The 21315-nt window shown below is 42.6% G+C and overlaps 1 protein-coding gene across 5 annotated transcripts in view; it reads right to left on the reverse strand.

Annotated features, from left to right (window-relative positions):
• The window catches only part of SLC39A12 (solute carrier family 39 member 12), a 92093-nt gene that overhangs the window by 49806 nt on the left and 20972 nt on the right, over window positions 1-21315 (reverse strand). For 4 of the 5 annotated variants that reach the window (XM_055147489.1, XM_055147487.1, XM_055147486.1 and 1 more), the window contains exons 7-12: window positions 19219-19391; window positions 15771-15923; window positions 14180-14287; window positions 11619-11685; window positions 7075-7233; window positions 4542-4729 (exon numbers count right to left, since the gene is read on the reverse strand). In XM_055147489.1, the coding sequence (XP_055003464.1) occupies window positions 4542-4729; window positions 7075-7233; window positions 11619-11685; window positions 14180-14287; window positions 15771-15923; window positions 19219-19391 (848 nt within the window). The remainder of the gene's footprint in view (window positions 1-4541; window positions 4730-7074; window positions 7234-11618; window positions 11686-14179; window positions 14288-15770; window positions 15924-19218; window positions 19392-21315) is intronic. The other variant, XM_055147490.1, reaches the window with a different exon arrangement.

Genomic DNA, 21315 nt, shown 5'->3' on the forward strand with positions numbered 1-21315 from the left:
ATAGAGAATGCATTTCCTCAGGCCACCCAGAGTGGCCTGCATTCTCTCCTCCTTAGAAACCACCATGAGCTGGGGGGTGGTGCGCTTGGATGAGGCCGTATCATTGGCAGAATTCAGATGTTGCATCTCCATGGAGAAGACTTTTTTTCCTTATTGACTTCATTGTTAAGAGCTACCCCACCACCCCCCGCCTTTTTGCACCAAATTCTTTTTCTCTCTAAACATTGAAATAACACATCCAATTTCTTTGAAACAAACAAGCAAAAAAAATGGAGCTAATCTTTACCCATTAAACCAGCTCAGAAGGTACCTGGCCAGTTTCCAGTGTTTAGTGAAGAACAGGGCTTGAAAGGGATCCTTCTTACCCTTCAGTTACTCTCATTTATTTTCTTTGCCATTTCGCAGAGTTGTGAAACCTTGTTTTCTTCCTTTTAGATGACAAAAGACTATTTTCGTTGGCACTGACCCAGGGCAGAGCAACAGTTAAACTTTCCGCTATGTGAAAGAGTCATATTTGTTTAGAAGTTACTCAAAAGGCCGTGAGAGCAGGCGACCTGGATTATAGGAAGTAGCCCCAGGAAACTCAGAATATTTTCTTCCCTGTCTTTTTGCCAGGATGCTGGCTTTTCCTAGGCTGATGATAATCTGCAGTAAGGTCAAGATTTATTCTAGTTGGACTCTCTGCAGCTATCAGCCACACTGTTCTTTTTTTTTTCTTTTTGAGTCACACCCAGCAATGCTCAGGGGTTACTCCTGGCTCTGCACTCAGGAATTACTCCTGGCAGTGCTCAGGAATGTGCAGATGGAATGCTGGGAATTGAACTTGGGTTGGCTGCATGCAAGGCAAATGCCCTCCTTGCTATACTATTACTCCAGCCCACACTGCTTTCTTAAAAGCAATGGTTCACTCTTATGAGACAGGCAGACCCATTGAGAGACAATAATCTATTTAGCTTAGTCTTTCATGATGATAAAAGTGGCTTTTCATCATTTCCCAAGGTTAATTTTGGAAGAGTAGACTAACGAAGAAAAAAGGATTAATTGATGACATACATTGAATGTACTGCTCTTGAAGGAGATTCTGATTACATACATTGAATGTATCGCTCTTGAGGGGAGATCCAGACTCCATGTTTAAGAAAAGGAGGTGTAGTAAGGACAGCCAGAATAGATTTAAAAGGAGAAGCTGCCCTCCACCTATTCATAAGTGAGGAAATCATTACAAAAAGAAAACTGAAATCAAAAGGTGGGACAATGAATTTGAGAACATATATTTAGTTGACATCTTATAACCTACTTCTCCTTCTTGGAGAATCTGGCAAGCTACCAAGAGTTTCCTGCTGGCATGGGAGGGCCTGGAAAACTCGCTGTGGCGTATTCATATGCCAAAACAAGTAACAATGATGGGTCTCATTTCCCTGACCCTTAACGATCCTCCAATGCAGCACCATTGGGAAGGATGAGTAAAGAGAGGCTTCTAAAATCTCAGGGCTAGGATGAATGGAGATGTTACTGAGACCGCTCGAGAAAATTGACAATCAATGGGATGATGATGATGATGATGATGATGATGATGATGATGATGATATTTAGTTAAAACCAAAGGTAACTCCCACCATTCCCCGATTAGGGCCCTTGGCCCACAAAAGACAACAGATACAGATTTTTTACGCTGAGTCACAGGATTAAGAGTTATCGCTTCTGGGTCCTGTAGCGATAGCACAGCCGGTAGGGCGTTTGCCTTGCACACGGCCAACCTGGCTTCGATTCCCAGCATCCCATATGGTCCCCTGAGCACCGCCAGGGCTGATTCCTGAGTGTAGAGCCAGGAGTGACCCCTGTGCATTGTCGGGTATGACACAAAAAGGAAAAAAAAAGAGTTATCGCTTCACTTGGCCACTGAGTTTGACACTTGTTAATGGAGCCAGGGTTGTCTTTACTCAATTAAGACATGTCCATTTAGTCTTCGCTTGCTAAGGGATTTTATACTTTTTAAATAATGAACTAATGTTTCATTTTTTTAAAAAAAATGTAATCGCTTTAGCTCTCTTCATCTGAGTCTAAGAAACTATCTGGATATCACCAAGAGTCTCCAAGAGCAGTTTCAAACATGGTGTGGCGTTGGCATCATCTGTCTGAGGTGAGACAGGAGAAGGAGGGTGCCCCGCCAGGAATTCAGACATGTTTACTCTGTGCCTTTAGATATTGGGGTCGCTCTCCTCATGGGAACTGGTGGATGGTGCTTGGTACTCACGGGATGGTATGAGGTACCACAAGGGTCCAAAGGCACCCACCTGCATGTTGTGCTGGAATAGAGAGATCTGGAAGCCTGGCCAGGGCACAGAGCCTTTCCCAACACTCCGAATCAACCTCACAACTGAGGGGCTGAGGTCTGGGACGATCTCTTGGAGCAACACCTCTGAGAGGGTCAGTTCCCTGCTACTGGCTCCCCTCCTGGGCTCCAGGCTGTGACAAGGGTGGTGCTGTGCTCTCCCCCACCCTGTCCCACTCTGTTCCCTCAGACTGTCTCATCCCAGGATGTCCTCCACCTGCCAATGGGGTTAGGTGCTTGGAGTTTAACTCTTTCCTCCAGCAATCTGTGGGAGCAGTTGTCAACTCATTAAGAGGTAACTTCTTAGAAACTAGGAAACATTAGCAATGAAACCACTTTTCATCTTTCTTTGTGCCTATTTTTGAAATAGGGGCATACCTGGCATTGCTGAGGGCTTGGGGGCTAATCCCCCTGTGATTCTTCACCAGAAGATACTAGCCTTATGGGGCGGTGCTAGAGTCCAGTGATATTTGGGGAGAGGAATTCCCCAGAGCTATTTCTGGTGGTGCTGGGTTGGGAGGTACATGTGCTGTCAGGGATTGAACTCAGGGCCTATCATTTGAGCTAATTGTCCAGTCTCTTCTTTACTCTTTTTCTTAATTTTTAATGAATCACTGTGACGTAGAGTTACAGACTTACAAACTTTCGTGCTTACGTTTCAGTCATACAATGATCGAGTACCCATCCCTGCACCAGTGCCTGTTCTCCACCACCAATGTTCCCAGTATCTCTCCCATCCTCCCCACTCCTCTCCCCCCACCCCCACCCCTGCCTCTGTGGTGGGCGCATTTCCTTTAACTTTCTCTTTCCTTTAGGGTGTTGTGGTCTGCAAGGCAAGTATTGAATGGCCTTCATGTTTGGTCTATAGTCTACTTTCAGCACACATCTCCCATCCCAAATGGGCCCTCTAAACACACTTTACTTGGTGTTCCTTCTCTATCTGAGCTGCCTTTTCCCTCAGCATGTAAGGCCGGCTTCCAAGGCATGGAATGAACCTCCTGGTACTTATTGATACTATTCTTGGGTGTTAGTCTCCCATTCTGTTACTTTATATTCCACAAATGAATGCAATATTTCCAATATTTCTGTCTGTCCCTCTCTTTCTCCTCTCTCTCTCTCTCTTTCTCTCTCTATCTCTTTTTGCTTTTTGGATCACACCTGGCGATGCACAGGGGTTACTCCTGGCTTGTGCACTCAGGAATTACTCCTGGCGGTGCTTGGGGGACCATATGGGATGCTGGGAATCAAACCCAGGTTGGCCACGTGCAAGGCAAATGCCCTACCCACTGTGCTATTGCTCCAGCCCCGCCCTTTTAAAAAATGTACTCATTGTAGATAAAGCATTTCAATAACATTTTTCAAAATATTGGTGTTTTCCGGGTGATGCCTGATTAAAGTCAACTTTTAGAGCCATTATACAGATTTGGTCAATGCAAGTTCCTGCAAAAGACATTGCTCTTTATTTATTTCCAGAATAATAATTAGATATGACCCATTATAAATTCATCTAAATGGACTTGTTATATGAGTTATGCAAAATAATATATTTCTCTTGATTTCCAGTCTTCATTTCACTTTTTAGATGCTGGTGTTTGAACCCAGGACCTCACTAATGAGAGACATAGTGAGAGATCACAATGCTGGCATTTTTGTTGATACATGGCATGTTAAAAATTAACTCTATTCCAACCTATGAAAAAGGATAATAAAGATTTTCACTACAAGACTTCAAGTTGTAAGCAAATCCAATAGAAGGTAACCTTAACCATTGGGGCTGGGAGTAAGTACAGAAATTAGGATGCTTGCCCAGCATGAATCAAACCCAGGTTCAATTCCTTGATTTAAAGCTACTTCATTGAAAGACAAACTCTGTTGAACTATTTTTCCAGAGTATAAATGAAGTAGCTGGTTAAAGCAGAACCTTTCATTTTTAAAGCTGGCATCATGTATAGACCCAGAGGCAGAGCAGAGAAAATTGATGATCCCTTCCTGGCAACGATAGAAATTTCATTCCACTTAAATCCACCAAAAGAAAGTTGATATTGTTCACTTACAGATGATGTCTTCTCTGCTTGCCACTCCAGGACTACCCAGAATCTTTCACAATGCCATCTGTATAATTCTCTTCTCCTCCTCTAACCTCTCATGTTTTTTCTCTTTTCTGCTCTCACTGTTTAGAAAAAGAGAATGGGAATTTCCCCAAACTTACCATTTCCACCAAAGATAAATATAAGAACATCCCAGCAGTAACTGTTAGGATCCAGTTTTGGACACAAGGATCCGTAGAGACTGAAAGACCAATGTAGAGGCCAACGAAGGCCGTCAGAGCACTGACGAGGTTCATCAGGATGGCAAGCTTGGTGGGAAGACCGGAGCTTAACAGCACAGCAAAGTCTCCTGAAGTTTAAGAGAAAGCAAAATAATCATGATCATTTAATGGATGATACCTTCGGTTATAATACTTGCATATATGCAAGTATTAGGTTGTTTAAAATTTCCACAACTATACAAATCTGATAACGGTGGAAAGGTCAGTTCATAAAGTGCTTTCTGCAATTTCTCTAGGACTCATCGCCTCATGATTCAATTAGGAAGTTGTATTTCAAGAACTCTCTTCCCTTCACAGCTCCTGAACAAAGCCTAAAACTTTATAGCTCCTGTTGGTCTGTGATATTTTCATCTTACATCCATACAAAATGGGGTTGGAGCGATAGCACAGCCGGTAGGGCGTTTGCCTTGCACGTGGCCAACCTGGGTTCGATTCCTCAGCCCCTCTTGGGAGAACCCGGCATGCTACCGAGAGTATCTCACGCGCACGGCAGAGCCTGTCAAGCTAGCCAAGGAGTATTTAATATGCCAAAAATAGTAACAACAAGTCTCACAATGGAGACGTTACTGATGCCCACTCAAGCAAATTCATGAGCAATGGGATGACAGTGACAGTGACAGTGATCCATGCAGAGTAACGCCGGTGTGGTCCCAGGCTCCCCAAGCATTGCTGTCTGGGCATATGTTGGGCAAAATGAGAGGTGGTGAACCCCTTCAGGCTATTTCTTACTTCGGATGCAGAAATAACCATGAGAAAAGACCACCTAAGTTGAAGATTTTTAAATCATTGCCAAAGTTGTTCAGTGAAACCAATTTTTCCCCTAGAATATGTTTTATTATCTTAATAATTTTAGGGTTCTGGGGGCCAGGAAACAATTTCCTCTCCATATCTTCCTAGCAAAAGAACAATTGCTGAATCTGAGAGCTTCTTACCATTAGTTTGGTGAACCGAGAAGAGGCTGAAATCCAGTCAAGAGACACCCAAAAACTGTATTTCCTCAATTCATGGCTTAATTGGTTCTAGGAAGCGGTCTTATTAATTTTTTAAAATATTATTTAATTGAATCATCATGAGGTACACAGTTACAAAGTTGTTCATGATTGGGTTTCAGTCATACACTATTTCAACATCCATCCCTTCACCCAGTGTGCATTCCCCACCACCAATGTCCCCAGTTTTCCTCCTGTCACCCCACCACAGCCTTCTCTATGGCAGGCACTCTCTCTCTTCCCTCTCTCTCTCTTTCTCACTCTCTCTCTCAGTCTCTCTCTCCTTTGGTGCATTATGGTTTGCAATATGGGTACTGAAAGGTTACCATGTATATTCCTATTTTTAAGCACTCAGTTCTTGTCCAAAGTGATCATTTCCAATTAATTGTCATAGACGTTTCTTGTCTGTCCCAATTGCCTTCTTTACCCTACTTGTGACAATTTTCCCACCGTGGACCATTCCCCCGTCCCTCATTTCTACTGTCCTTAGGCATTAGTCTCATTCTGTGTTTTTTATACAGTATGAAAATAGAAATGAGGAAGAGGTCTTAGTCACACTTCCTGGCTGGCCTACTTTAGACTGCTCCATCTTCTGGGGGTTTGCTAGGGTACTAGGGAAAAGTGGGGGCAGAGGACAAATGCTCCTGCCCAGGAATGTTCTAATGGATCCTGAAGGTCTTCAGATAAATGCTCCCACGGGGGATGAGTCATTGATGAGTTGGTGACAGGATTATGGACCTTTGACCATGGAGCCCCACGAGGATGAGGGCTGCTCCAAGGAGGAATGTACCCTGCTAGTGGGGGCAGCCCAAACTGTGTCTCCAGACCCTGCAGGAGTGTGTCTCTGCTCTTCCTGGGACTGTTTCAGAAATCTCTCCACTATCTCATCTTGGGTCCTGGGAGGCAGGGTTTGAATTTCAGGGCTATTAAGATTATTCCCCCAAAGAGTCTTAGGCGCATCTGCTACTATACGCTTGTCGCCTTAATTTTATGCTTGGTTTTCAACATGGTTTTTTTTTTTTGTATAAATCAGATTGATAAAACCACAGTTTGACTTTAATTTAAATGTTATTTTATCTCATTGGCCTGTCTGCCCACACAATGGACAAATTTCTCCTCTTCATGCCCCCCCATTGAATATACAGATATCCATCTTGCCAGAGTTCTTTAGAGGATTCTCTGAATGTTGTTCTCCCAAGGAGAATACTCCAGAATTTGAATGTCCCTCTGATCTTGGGAAATAATCAGAAAGGAGTTTAATGGGATTGCATTCCAAGGTTCAGGAACTTTCCCTCTAGGTTTCCCCTTCTCCTGGTCTAAAGAAGGTGTTGTGAGCAGAACGTGTTCACCTTTCCATTGTATGTGGAGAAGGTAGAAATGGGGTATCTCAATAAGCAGGATACTGATGGCTGCACGGGACTTACCCATCTCATGTGGGATCTCGTGGCACAAGATAGCAATGGTTGTCGTCACACCCGACTCTAATGAAGACGAGAAGGCTGCCCCAATCACTAAGCCATCGGCAAAGTTATGCAAGCTGTCCCCAACGAGAATCATTATTGCCAGCAGGCTCATGCTCTTGCCTGTAGAAAGGTGTGAGAGGCATTAGCAGAGCGCTGCCCGTTGGTGGGATGGACCACGTCCAAAGAAGCAAAAACACTCCACCCATACCACGGGAGTATGTTTTGTGAAACATTTTTAAATGATTTAGCTGTATCTTTTGTGAAGCATTTTAAAAATAACTTAAGAATTTCCTTGTGGAGTGTCTTTAAGATGGAGGCTATTTACCAGAACTTTCTGGTCTGGGTCAGACTATCCTTCATGTCAATCTGCAGACAGATGGTCAAGGAGTTGTCTGCCCTTTAGTGACCTCTGCATATATTTTTGTTGGTGGGTATGAATCTCATGTCAGAGTGCCCCATTCGTTCCCCAACTGGGACCAAGACACCATTTCTATCAGTCCTGCCAGGCGCCCAAATCAGCTCTGGGCCAAAAATCCCTTGTTTTTCCTGAAAGTAGCCTTCAGTACTAGATTGGTGAGGCAATAAACGCAATAAAGAGAAGTCATATTTGTAGGCTTCTATTATATGACGCCGACTTTTAAATTCATTGATATTCAATGGCATAATAGACATCACTGTCACTGTCACTGTCATCCCGTTGCTCATTGATTTGTTCAAGAGAGCACCAGTAACATTTCTCATTGTGAGACTAATTTGTTACTGTTTTTGGCATATCTGATATACCACAGGTAGCTTGCCAGGCTCTGCCGTGTGGGTGCAATACTCTCGGTAGTTTGTTGGGCTCTCCGAGAGGGGCGGAGGAATCGAACACAGGTCGGCCGAGTGAAAGGAGAACGCCCTACCCACTGTGCTATAGCTCCAGTCCATAACAGACCATAATGGGCTTAATTCATTAAATACCTTCATTCATGAAATATTCATGGGTTCGTGACAGAGTTGAAGAGCCAACAGTGACAAACAGCATTTCAGGTAGAACACTTTAGTGAAAGTAACCTACCTCGGTATGCATTTGCTATGTATGGCCATTGAAATCAATTGTCAAAGTCTGAAACTTCATTAATAACTTCATTGCTGGCTACTTACTGTCAGGTGTAAGTAGTAACAGCTGTTACTGTTAGAAAGGAACACAATGTTCTAATAATTACACTCTCAATTAAAACCAGAAAGGGTACTGGTTTCTGTTACATTAAGGCTGCAAGGGAGGGTGTCATATAATATGGCTCACTTTTTTTATTGGCGGAATATGGTTTGACTCATTTCATATCCTGCACCATAAAAAAAATAACTTCAGTAAACAGCTGAGTTAGCCCAGTCCAACAGCCAGGAGATTTATTAACTATATTAAAAATTCATCCGTGTCTTTTACTTCCTCCCAAATCATCCTTCTTTCATTTAGGACTATCTCTGTAAGTCTGTCTTATATCGTTCTGTGGTTTACTAATTCATTTTATCCTTCAGTAGAAAAAAATGAACTTTTGGCAACGGTCAAAAAATCACAGAGTAAATATCAAGTTGTTGAATTCTGGGAATGCTTACTGGCATTGCCTGGAAGCTCTCAGAATCTAATAATGCTTCCAGGTCATTGAGCTGTTCCTGCCAATTTTTAGAAATGAGACTCTGGTTGGTGAAAATAAAACAATGCATTTAACAGCATCACAACATGCAAATGAACTGTGATTTCCACATGCTTACATACTGTTTTGATATTGAGAGCATATATTCAGATGGAAAATTTTCACCAAATGTTTGCTCTTCTAAGAAACAAAGTGACATGTTTTGTTGCCTGTTATTTTATTATTTCTGATTGTGGGTTCCTAAATGTCAGATCGTGGACATGTAACAAACCACAAGGCAAATGTAACATATTTGCACGCAAGCCACAGGGACATACTGTGCACGTACTTTTTAAGATCATGTAAACACTGTATAGGGGAAGATCAGACAAGCTTTTGCTGGTAACAATGTACTCACAAGAGAATTATCGGGAGTATTTTACCTTTCCTCATGCACTTGGTAGTCAAATTAAGTTCCATGTTTCTGACTTATCAGAGGTTTTCTGGGGTGATATAAGGTCTGGGCCTTGTATCATTTTGCTTTTTGTTTATTCAAATCACACGGTGGTGAGGATTTTCACATCCTGTCTTTTGAAACACAAGCTGAGCTTCACCAATGAGGTAACATGAAACAAGCAATCAAATATTTGAAGCTAATTCAATCTGTTCCTGGCAAAAGAACACCGAGTAATCAAATTTGGATTTGTTCACTATCCATTCTGCATGCAAGGCTTGATATCTGAAGTGGAAAGATACGAGGTCCTAGAAACACTCCAGCAAAACCATCACTACTCCCTGATCAAGCTTCTGTTCTCTGCTCCTACTTCTAGGGCTTTCTCTTCTTTACTCATCCTTCTTTTAAAAGAAGATAGAAAGAAATGTCTATGGTAGTCCTATTGGATACCAAGCATGCTAAAACAAACTTCTGCCACTAAAGACTGAAAGAAAAATGTGGGCAGGCTGTATTTCCATACTTGGAATCAAATGCATAGATGACAGGAGTTACCACATCAAACATGTTTTGAGTCATGCCTGTTTTTATTTGTATGTTTATTCCCAACTTTATCATAGAGAGGAAGACCTTCATTCTCTAGTTGCAGACAGCATTAGAAAGATGACATATCTGCAGACATTTCTTGGGGGGTGAGGGAGGGGATGTCGGATCTCCCAAGAAGTTTCCAGGAGGCCCAGAATCCTCACTGTGATTCTCCTCGGCAAACGGAGCCATCGGTTCAAAACAAGAGCTAGAGGATGCCAGGCTTCTGGGCCCAGCTGGGCTCCCCAGGCTGACCTGGTGATGCTAGACCTGTGCCCATTTCCCAGCCCCTTCCAACATCATGAAAGAAGGGGAGAAAATGCATGGATGTCCAAATTAAGGGTCAGAAGGATACCGTCGTGACATTGGCAGTTCTTTATTTATTGTTTGGTTTGCAGGCCACAGCATGCTGTGCCTCTGGCTCCATGCTCAGGGGGCACTTCTGATAGTGCTCAGGGGACCATATAAGATGTTGGGATCAAGCCAGGTCAGCCTCATGCAAGGCAAGTGCCACACCAGTTGTACAACTTCTGGCTCTGAGCATTTCTTTCTTTCTTTTTCTTTTTTTTTTTGCTTTTTGGGTCACACCCAGCGACGCTCAGGGGTTACTCCGGGCTTTGCACTCAGGAATTACTCCTGGCAGTGCTTGAGGAACCATATGGGATGCCTGAGATCAAACCCGGGTAGGCTGCGTGCAAGGCAAATGCCCTACCCACTGTGCTACCGCTCCAACCCCTATGAGCATTTCTTGAGTTCCTCAAGATTGGAACCAAAGTGCAGCCCTGGGCACTGACTTAAGTTCTTCTATACTTAGTTTCTTCACTTGTATGGCTGGGTAATAATGACAATTGCTTCACCAAGTTGTAGAAGGATTAAATGAAATCACCTATGTTAGGTGTGATAAGAAGTATTTGATAAAAGGCTGCCGTTTTTTATTACCAGGTAACAGTGGTAGAAAGAGAATAACTGATCATGACATCTTGCCCTTAGACTATTAAGATAAGGGACACTGTGAGAGAAGTAGTTCTTTGGTGGTGGGTGTGGTGTCAGAATGATGGCTGCATGAAGTTATCATTAACGGTACTGTAAATCATAGTGTTTCAATAAAAATGGGGGAGGGGACAGTGAAACAAATTCATATCACAAAAGAGTGATGGAGGGAAAGAAATAGGAGCAAATCAATTAAAAAAACTAAATATCAAAAGTAAATGAAAATTCATAAAATTATTCAGAAATATAAGCGAAAGAGAATAAAGTTTTATGACCCCCCTCCCCCCCACATACACACACCACACAGACCACCGTGGTCAATGAAATTCATAAATAGGGGGAAATCATGGAAAGGATAAATTGATGGATAAATTATGGGAAGGAAAAGGAAAAAATTATGCAGAGTGGGAGGGAAAGAAATCACAGAGAGGAAGAAAGTAGTTGTAGAATAATATTTGATAACAAGGTTTCACTGAGTTGCTGTCCAACATCTCAAAACAATATAAGAAAAGAGGCAGACATGAATCGCAGTAGATGTGAAATAAGCCCAACAACTGGGAAAGGCTTGGCTCCTCAGAAAAGCCTGAGTTTTCAGGAGCCCAGAGAGTTAGGCACAGGCAGGTAATAACTGATGTTTTCAGAGGACTTGTTCTCAATAACTGAAGAAAAACATCACTTTCAAAGAAGGAAATAACATTGTCATTCATGGCATCTATTAGGAATGAGTATTAAACTTTGTATGGCAAATGTTTCAATAATAAAATGCCAATCCCCAAATAAATTCTGTATGGTTTTGACCTACATATTAGAAATCAAACAAGCTTTTTTCTCTGAAAATAAAGTTGACCTCCTGAACTGGTACTCACGTTTTCTGCGAGGGGATGTCATACTGCCTGGAAGAATTTCAGCTGCCTGTGAATCTTCTGGGCCTTTCTATTTTAAATGAAAAAAGAAACAGCCAATGAAAGATAATCCATCATTTTTAAAAAAAAATCTGGAGAGTTATGTTTACTCCTCGAGGTATTTTAAAACACTAGAGCACAATGAAACAAATTTTGGAAATAAACATTGAAGACAGAGTTGAATATCTACAGAGTTTTGCACCAGTTTAGACAAAAACTAGTACTTTTGTGAATCACACAACTCCATTTAGAGCCAGAGGCTACTTAGACAGTGTAATTCAGACTCTTAAATTATGTAAGCTTGCGGGCAGGGGGCAGACAGCTAGTACAGAAGCTAAGGTGCTCGGACAGGCTAACCTGGATTGGGTCCCCAACTCCGCATCCAATCTCCCTAGCTTGCCAGGAGTGCTCCCTGAGGAAACACTGAAGTAAGCCCAGAGCATCACTGGCTCCTCCAAATCAATATTAATACATAAATTATGCAAGTCTTTATGAAATTCAAAACTTGTGGGGAATTAAAAACCAATTCTTAATTCTTGACCTAATTTGGCACTTCTCCCCTACAGGAGACAGAGGTGCCAATAAAAACCCAATCCCTTATTTCATTTATTATAGCTGAATTTTCTGTTTTGTTGCTTTGCCAGTTGACAAAAGAATACTGCTAATTAAATAATTCAACAAGCCCTAAAAGTTAGATACAATAAGGTTCTTGGAAATTTTTTTCATATGACGGAGAAATGACATTTGGAAACTGAATTCTCTGTATGAAGATGATGTGATTTTTATGTCTGAGACTGACTCGGAACTCAATTTCAGACAAGTCACTTCCTTTCTCTCTGCTACGGATTCTTCTATTATAGGAGAAAAATACCTTTCTCTGCCCATTGAACACGCTCTCTGAAAAACCATTATTCATTTTAGTCAAGTTATGGAAACATTGGGACAGATTTCAAATGAGAGCAGAATCATCTTTTATTTATTTATTTTTTTAAACAAAACAGAGAAAGTAAACCTAGCATTCATTGGTTATAACAGCATTTCTCCACCAGGGGCCATATACCCCCCTGGATAGTTCACAGGTGAAAATCATGGAAATGGAGAACTGAAAGATTTGGGGATCAACAGGTAGAAAAGGGGGTCACAAGGAGGAAACAAGGACAAAAGTGAATGCTGTGTTAGAATAAATAGCAATTATTCATTCAAAAGATGCAATGACACAGTCATTTAGAGAGATAGCTGAGTCAGATGATAGGGTTATGTGTCTTCTGCTGGAAACTGATGGGCCTAGAAAAAAATTATGTGATTTTTTTTTAATATCTTCTATTAAAACCCTGAGTATAATCAAAGGCTGTCTGGGTCTATTAAATATAGGAGTTCAAATATTTATTCCAAGTCCGCCCCCACCCCACATCCCCCCAAAAACCTTAAATAGTCACAACGTGTGAAGGAATTTGGATAAACATTCAAGACTCCTTTTGATTAAAAAGAATTGGAAGTTCCCTGCCATCCTAAAAACATGACAACAGGAAATCCAACTAGTCCAGCAATCTTAAAATTTTATATCGTTCTGTTTCCAGTATGGGCTGGTCATACATTATAAATAACAAACGGAGGTGAGCTCGAATATTCAACTTGTTTATCACTCATCCAGGGAGCTCCAGACAGTTGCTTAGATGCACCTGGGGCTTCCGAACTCCTTATTCCAAAAGAAGTAATCAAGCCGACACTAAAGTGATTTCTAAAGACTCTCAGTCTGAGAATCAGCTTGATGACATTATCTGCTTTCAACCCATATGTGAAGTTTCTAAATAATAAACACAACAAGGCTTTGAGTGGATTGCTTTAGAAACCCAACTTTGCTCCTACCTCTGAGTTAGCCTGGGTCTGCAATCAAATGCCAGGTTGTTAGTTTCTTTGTATAACAGATTCAAGAACTTGTTCTTAAATTGCTGCCCCCTTTCCTAAGGTCCTAGGGATAGGAGGCATGTTTTATGCTACCTATTCCCTTCATATTTTCCTGTCCCATTAGGATGGGAATGCTATTTAGAACCTGATTGAGGTGTATTTCAAGACCATGAAAGAGTTTTGTCACGAAACATTCAATGTAACAGAAGGCACATCCTATGAGACCTCGCCAGAGGCAGATCTATTCACCCTTCGTTACGAAACAAACACCCCAGTTCAGATGCATTAAATTCTTTGTTCACCAGTTCTCTGCACCCACCTCATCATGACTAACGATTAGTCAGAATGAAACAAACTAAAGGTCAATGGGCTTATGACATTTTAAAAATAAAGTAGATGTGCAGAGTAGAGAGAGTTGATTAGAATCTGGGAGCTATGCTCTTGACGCTCTGGATTTCCAGGGGCTGGGCAAAGTTTTCCAAACAATAATTACTGTGGTCAAGAATAGACAAATCAGAAGCAGATTCGACTTATCTATCCTACTGATTTCCATCTATTCATCAAAGAATTAAGGAAAGAGGATAATCAAATCAGTAAACTGCTTCGGATCAGTAACCTACCAACTGGATTGTTGAAGTTGATTTGCCTCTGCCTGATGAGTCACTTAATTCAGAGTTGAGAGCAAGATGTTGGGACTGTCCTCCATGCCCATGAACCAGTGACAGATCCTGCCAGAGAGGAGGGAGGTTTAAAATTAGTGCTAAAGGTCACCAGTGCAGCCTCAGACAATTCCATGTTTCTTGGAATGTTCTGCTTATTGGCCAAAGTGGTGGGTGGCAGAAAAAGAGCCAGAGAGTCTCATCACGATAAATATTTGCCCAAATGTCTCACCTTGGAGAAGCACCAGACTATTTTGAAACATCATGCATATTTGGAATGCTTTTAAAGCGCAACTTCAAGGATAGTTATCATTTCACTTTGTTTTTCATCTTAGGGCCACACCCAGCTGTGCTCAGGGCTTACTCTGGCTCTGAGTGCAGGGATGGTTCCCGGATCATGAGACCATATGTGATGCTGAGGATCGAACCTGAATTGGAGGTTTGATCACAAAATAGAATTTTGAAAAGAGTTTAGGAGTGATAACAAACAAGTGTTGATATTTGGGGAAAAGCATGTACTCTGGCCAGGAAGAGTCAGAGATCATTAGCATTGATAAAGGACTGAGCACTGAGAACTCAGAGACATTGTAAGAAAGAAAAATGTATTCTAATTTTTCTGAAGTCTTTCTAAAACATTGATGGTACTGAAACTCTGGGACTCACGCATGCAAAGCATGTCATTTTCCACTGAGTCACATTATGAATCTCACCATCTCAACAGTTCACTAATTTTCACCAAGCATAATGTATAAGGACAACAGTAAAAAAATAAAAAAAATCTGTAAGTAAACCATTTTGTGCTTGATGTTTACCATATATGTCGAAATCTATAAATGCTCCTAAAATGAAAGAAAAAAATTCAAAAAAATTATAGACACACCTAACTCAATGGGTAGAGCATGTGTTTTGCATGCAGAAGGCCTGGGTTTGATTCCCAATCCTGCCTGGTCCCCCCCACTCCAAAAATAAACAAATAGAATAGACCACAGTCTCTTCCTGAGCATTTTTTTCATTATTTTAAATGCTCTTAAGAGAGAAAATGATGGGTAATCTTGTAAAACATATTTTGTTTTCAGGGTCATGCCCAGTGGTGGTTGGGGGTTACTCTCAATTCAGTGCTCAGGAGACCAAGCAGTTGTAGGGATCAAACCTGGGCTTCCTGCGTGCCCAGTAGGTCCTGCTGCCCTCTGAGTAATCTCCCCAGCCCTAACATTATGTTTAAAAAATCTTTCTTCTGTTTATTTACTTTATTTTGGCAAGAAAGAAATCCCAGGCACTGACTAGTATGCAGTCCTCTATTGGGAAAACTTCATTACCAAATATGAAATAACCTCCTAGAAACCAGACATAAAAGAAAGGAGCAAGCAACAGATGTTTAAAAAGTCAATAACAATACCCACAGAGGTGCTGTTCGTCAAAATGATCTGCATATTCTGGAAAGCAGAGCCTCAGACAGCCTACACATACCATTTCCTTTTTGACAAAGTCCTTTTGAGCAAAAAGATAAGCCTTAAGAAGTCCAAACAAAAGATAAATAAAATTTGAAGTATACCTCAGTACTTGGTGATACAAAAAGAATAAAACATTTTTCTATCACAAAAAATCCATGAATTCCTCCAATCAAGCCCAACAGTTTCCAAATATGGTCCTTGCTTTCATGGAGATGTTCAAAGTCTGAGGACTCGTGCTTGTATGAGCCAAGAATCTGGAGGAATGGGAAGGAGGAGGAGGAGGAGGGGGTGGTGAGAGAGAGAGACCTTTATTAATTATAGCAAGGCTGGTATTAAATATACCTAACTTTCATTTCGTTCTGAGAAACCCCATGACAGCACCTAAAACCATTCGAAGCACAGTTTGCTTTTAGATGCTTGAAGTATTGCATGCCATGTCAGAATCAAGGTTAAATAAAATGTGTGTGAGAAGAAAGAAAGAAGACTTTGAACAGCTTCTGATCATAAGTAAAAAGCCTAAGTATTTTTCAGCAAAAACCACTGCATTTTCAGATACTTCATTTTAGCTGAATTTCTCTTCTAGGAGTTCAATCTACTGTTTGCAGATAATGCCTTTATAATGCACTGTAGCACTGTCATCCTGTTGTTCATCGATTTGCTTGAGCGGGCACCAGTAACGTCTCCATTGTGAGACTTGTTGTTACTGTTTTTGGCATATTGAATACACCATGGGGAGCTTGCCAGGCTCTGCCATGGGGGTGGGATACTATCAGTAGCTTGCCGGGCTCTCCGAGAGGGATAAAGGAATTGAACCCGGGTCGGCTGCGTGCAAGGCAAATGCCCTACCTGCTGTGCTATCACTCCAGCCCGGCTTTATAATAGAACAATATAATTTACACATGCACACACACACCACAGTTTTCAACCATTCATTCGAGATTTATTTCCCTTGTGACCCACCGCAATGAAAGAAAACTTTCAATAAATGTTTATACAAGTCAGAAATCTACCAGAAGGCTTTTTCTGCTGAGTGTAAACTTCTCTGGCCAACAATATTATCAGCTTCTAGGTCCCAAGAGAACACAATGAAAACATCAGAAATCTTCTCATCCTATCCTATTGGTTGTTTTGCCAGTTAGAAAATCATTACGTGTCATTGTCTCCCACTCCAGGAAAAGGCACTGTGGAAAATAGCTCAGTGGTTTGCAACATTTAGGAAATTGTTGGAAATTGGGAAGGAGAAACTATATGTAAGATTCTGTGTGTACATGTGTTCATACATATCTGTAGATCTATACACATGTGCACATGTCTGTATTTATATCTGTACATTTGAATTCATAGACATAACTCAAAACCCATATATCTTAGTCAAACTTTTCCTTTGAATAAAGATATTAAAAGGTAGCCACCTAATATTTCTAACTTTTCTCATTTCATAAAATAGGCATCAGAATATATCACAAAACAGAAGAAATCACCACAATATCAGCATGCATTTAGCTCTCTCCTAGAATACACCCAGTTAAAACAAATCACAACTGACTTTTCTGGTTTGCCGGACAACCTGCCACGGATTCCATAGTGGAATAACTGGGTTTTTTAGTTTTGTTTTGTTTATCTTCATCATATATTTCCTGAATATTTTTCTCTTTTATCAATAAATTCTGTCCTCATCTCTTTTCTTTTTTTTCAGTGAAAAACAAACAAACAAAACACTACATAATGAAACCAAAAAGTCTGCCTTTTAAATTTCCTGAACTACAGCTAATCTTTAAATGCCCGGTTTGAGCAGTCAAACCCGCCCCACCCCCAAATTTACCCCTGCTTCCCTGAGACATGAGGCCAGCAGAGGGCCCAGGCAGCAGAAATTCCTTTTATTGGTTCCCTGGGTCCTGAACAGGTACAGCCCTGCAACCCTGAACCTAGAAAAACCACCCCAAGCCAATAAGCCTTAAGAAATTTCTAGAAAATGAAATGTCAAGGGGCACTAAAAAGAACATCTAATAATCTCTGAGCCTTGAGGCAATGAGCCACCCGTGGGCACTGCCAGAGGCCCGTGGAGTTGGGCATCCGGGTGCTGAGTACGAGGCTCTCAGCCCATCTGTCGTGACCCATCACAGATGCATCACATGACCCATCACATGACCCATCACGCAGAGCGCCGGAGTTCCTGAATCTTCATTCGTATCCTTTCATCTCCAGAAAAAAATATCTTGGAAAACTCCTGTTAAGACAGTTTCCTAATGTTGATATTTTTCTTGATGCTATTTAATTGGGCAAGAGAAAGAAAAAAACTATTTTTTCTTTTCTTTCTTTTCTTTCCTTTTTCTTTTTGTCTAGCAGCAACACTGTTTGATTACACAGGTTCTGGGTACACAGTCCGAGGGCCAGCGTCTTTCTAGGTTACAGCAGGCTCAACCCAGAAGTTTAGGCTTCCATCCTCCGTTGTACAACTGACCCCTTTAATGTGTTAACCACGTCCTCTCCCTTTCGGGGACCATTAATTTGTTCTTATAAGCGTTTGCTATTTTATTTATTTATTTTTTGCCTCCATTCATTTGTTCTGTCTATCGGTCATACAGGAGTGAAATTGCCTGGTGTTTGGTTTATTTCAGTAAACACCCAGCACCGTCCATGCTGATTACAAAGGCAGGGTTTCACTTGAAAGCTTAATGACGTCTCATGGCAGCTGTATAACCTGTCTCCTGGCCCCGTTTCTCTGGTTGTTCCCAACTCTCATCTGCCGTGAATAATGCTGCCGGACAGGGCAGTGCTTGCATCTTGTTGGATTCTTTTCGGTGTGTCTTTGCGGGGAGGTGGATCATACAGCATCTCTCCACTGGTGTCCAGAACGGAGAACCAGGTTACAGTCCCATGTTCCCACCCACAGGGGCCACTGCTGCTGAGAAATCTGCTTCCCCCCTCTCCAGGGAAGAGAGGTCATTGACGGTGCTATTCCACTGTGTGGACAGGCTCAGGGGTGCTAATAAGAGAGAGTGAAGCTAACAAGCCCCCAAAGGCATGGGCATCCTTGGAGTCAAAGGATAAAAGGGAGGAGCTACAACTAACGACTTTGCAGGCCGTGGAACTTGGCATTGGAGTGTATCAGGGGCTTCTGTGCTGAGGGGGAGCAAGAAGGAAATACCTTTTTCTCCTTCCTTCCTCCCCATCTGGTTTCCCGGATGCCTCCTTCTGACCAGACCCAACAAGCACCAGCCCGCGAGGGAGCAGAGGACTCATTCAAGCCCCAGGGTGCAGAAGCGAGCAGAGAACAGCATCTTACTGTCCAAGGCTTCTGATTTGTAGATTATGGCCACGTGTTTCTGGAAGTTTCCTTCATGCACAATCTACATAGTGAATCCTAAGGCCCGACCGTCATTTCTCTCCTAAAGGGGCTTTGAGGAAGGTCCCGTTTATTTCCACGGCAAACACTTCAGCCTGTTTGCCGGTGCAAGCCACGGTATGGTTTTGCCCCAATATCTTGAAAGACTTAAAAGAGGAACTCAAAAGGCTGCATTTCAGAGGAATATGGGGGCGGGGGGTTACCTGAGGGATCAGGTGGAGGAGAGCGTCCCCAGACAGCGTCCCCACGGCGAGGCCCACGAACAGCTGTAAGATCAGCCGGTAGTTCTCCTCGCAGCCTCGGAAAAGGATCAGCGTGGTCCCCAGCATGGAGCCCAGCGTGAGCAGGGCCACGGCCACTGTGCTGTAGCCGTACTCTGGGGCAGAGGGAGACGGAGACACAGTCAGCGCCTGGGTCTGGGCCGAGGCCTGCCGGCACGCTCAGGCCGGGCAGCAGACGGCTCTGAAACTCTTTTGCCAGCATTACACGGGACCAAAAGGCTACATTTTTAAGGGAGGACATTAGAGCGTTTCATCAAATAACCCTCTTGCTTTTAAGGTACTGTGACAACCCCTTGTTAAAAGGCAATCAGCATCGCCAAGCGAGGCCCTCGTTCACTCCCACCCCAGCTGATTAACTTCTCTGACATTCAACTGAAACATCTGCAGTGCAACAGCGGGCTGATGCCCCCCCAGTGGAACCTTCAGGTGGGTCTCACGGAGCGAACGAGTAGACCTGGGGCTCCTGGCATGTCTGCTGCATCTGATGGCGTTTCTTCCCAAAGCTCTAAAGAACAAGTTGGATTTGTCGGGCTCGATGCATTTATCATGGTCAGACTGAGCACTCTTGTGGGTGACGTTCTAAGCTTAGGTAACCCCCATTTTGGATGAAGACAATAATTTTTAACAATCCCTACATTTATCCTGGGTTTCTAGATTTTTTTAAGCAGTCAAGTGCAACTTTTTAGATTATCTAAGCAAAATCAAATACGTCCAGTGACTATTTGAGGATTTTATGTGGAAAAAAGGAAAACCTCGCCACCATACTAGCCCTGAAGAGTTAAGATGAAGTGATGCTTGCTTCATTTAAAGCGGGAAGCACAGGGGCGAGAGACAGCATGGAGGAAGAGTCCTCACCTTGCGCAGTGCTGATCCTAGTTATCCCAGCACCCCATATCATCCCTGAGCCCATCAGGAATGATCCCTGAGCACCTACAGGTGTCGCCCCAAAGCCAAATGTGTGTGTGTGCATGCATGTGTGTGTGTTTGTGTGTGTATGTGTGCGTGTATGTAGATAGATAGATAGATAGATAGATAGATAGATAGATAGATAGATAGATAGATAGATAGATGGGCAGCTCAGTAGTTCAGCTCCTTGATGCTCAGTCATGGTTCGGAATCATGATGAGAGCAAACTAGGGCACCCAGACACTTCCCTGAATGTGTCTCTCTCTCACAACCTGGCATAATATCCGGTGAACAGACCACATAAAAATCACCTTAAATTCCAGGGGTGGTGGTGGTGGCGGGTGGGGGGTGGGCGGAATCCCACACAAGATCCATTAAAATTATGTTCTAGAACTTTCTGGGGAATAGTTTCCAACTAAGTCATACCCTCTAAAGAGTTTAGAAAAATATGACTGTCCTCCATTTTAAATGTTATTAAACCAACGAGGAAGAGTTAAACAGGCCTTTTGAAAAGTCCCAGCATCCCAATTGAGCCCTCCCAGGAGTGATCCCTGAGCACAAAACCAGAAATGAGCCCTGAGCACTGCTGGGTGTGGCCACAAAAGAAAAAGAATAAAAGTGCTTAGAAGCACATGCACTAGATGGCAAGAATCCACCAGCTACTCTGCTTACATACACCTTGTGCATTCTCCCCCACCTTTGTTGTTGTTGTTGTGTGGGGAGCTGGAGCGACAGCACAGTGGTAGGGCGTTTGCCTTGCACACAGCTGACCCGGGTTGATTCTTCTGACCCTCTCGGAGAGCCCGGCAAGCTACTGAGAGTATCCCGCCCATACGGCAAAGCCTGGCAAGCTACCCGTGGTGTATCCGATATGCCAAACATAGTAACAACAAATCTTACAATGGAGACGTTACTGGTGCCCACTCGAGCAAATCGATGAGCAATGGGATGACAGTGACAGTTATTGTTTTGGGTCAAACCTGGTGAAGCTCAGGTCTTACTTCTGGCTCTACACTCAGGAATTACTCCTGGCAGTGCTCAAGGGACCCAATGGGATGCCAGGGATTGAACCCAGGTCAGCTGTGAGCAAGACAAATGCCCTCCTCACTATGC

Source organism: Sorex araneus, chromosome 9 (genome assembly GCF_027595985.1).
Source record: "Sorex araneus isolate mSorAra2 chromosome 9, mSorAra2.pri, whole genome shotgun sequence".
Taxonomy (NCBI): Eukaryota; Metazoa; Chordata; class Mammalia; order Eulipotyphla; family Soricidae; genus Sorex; species Sorex araneus.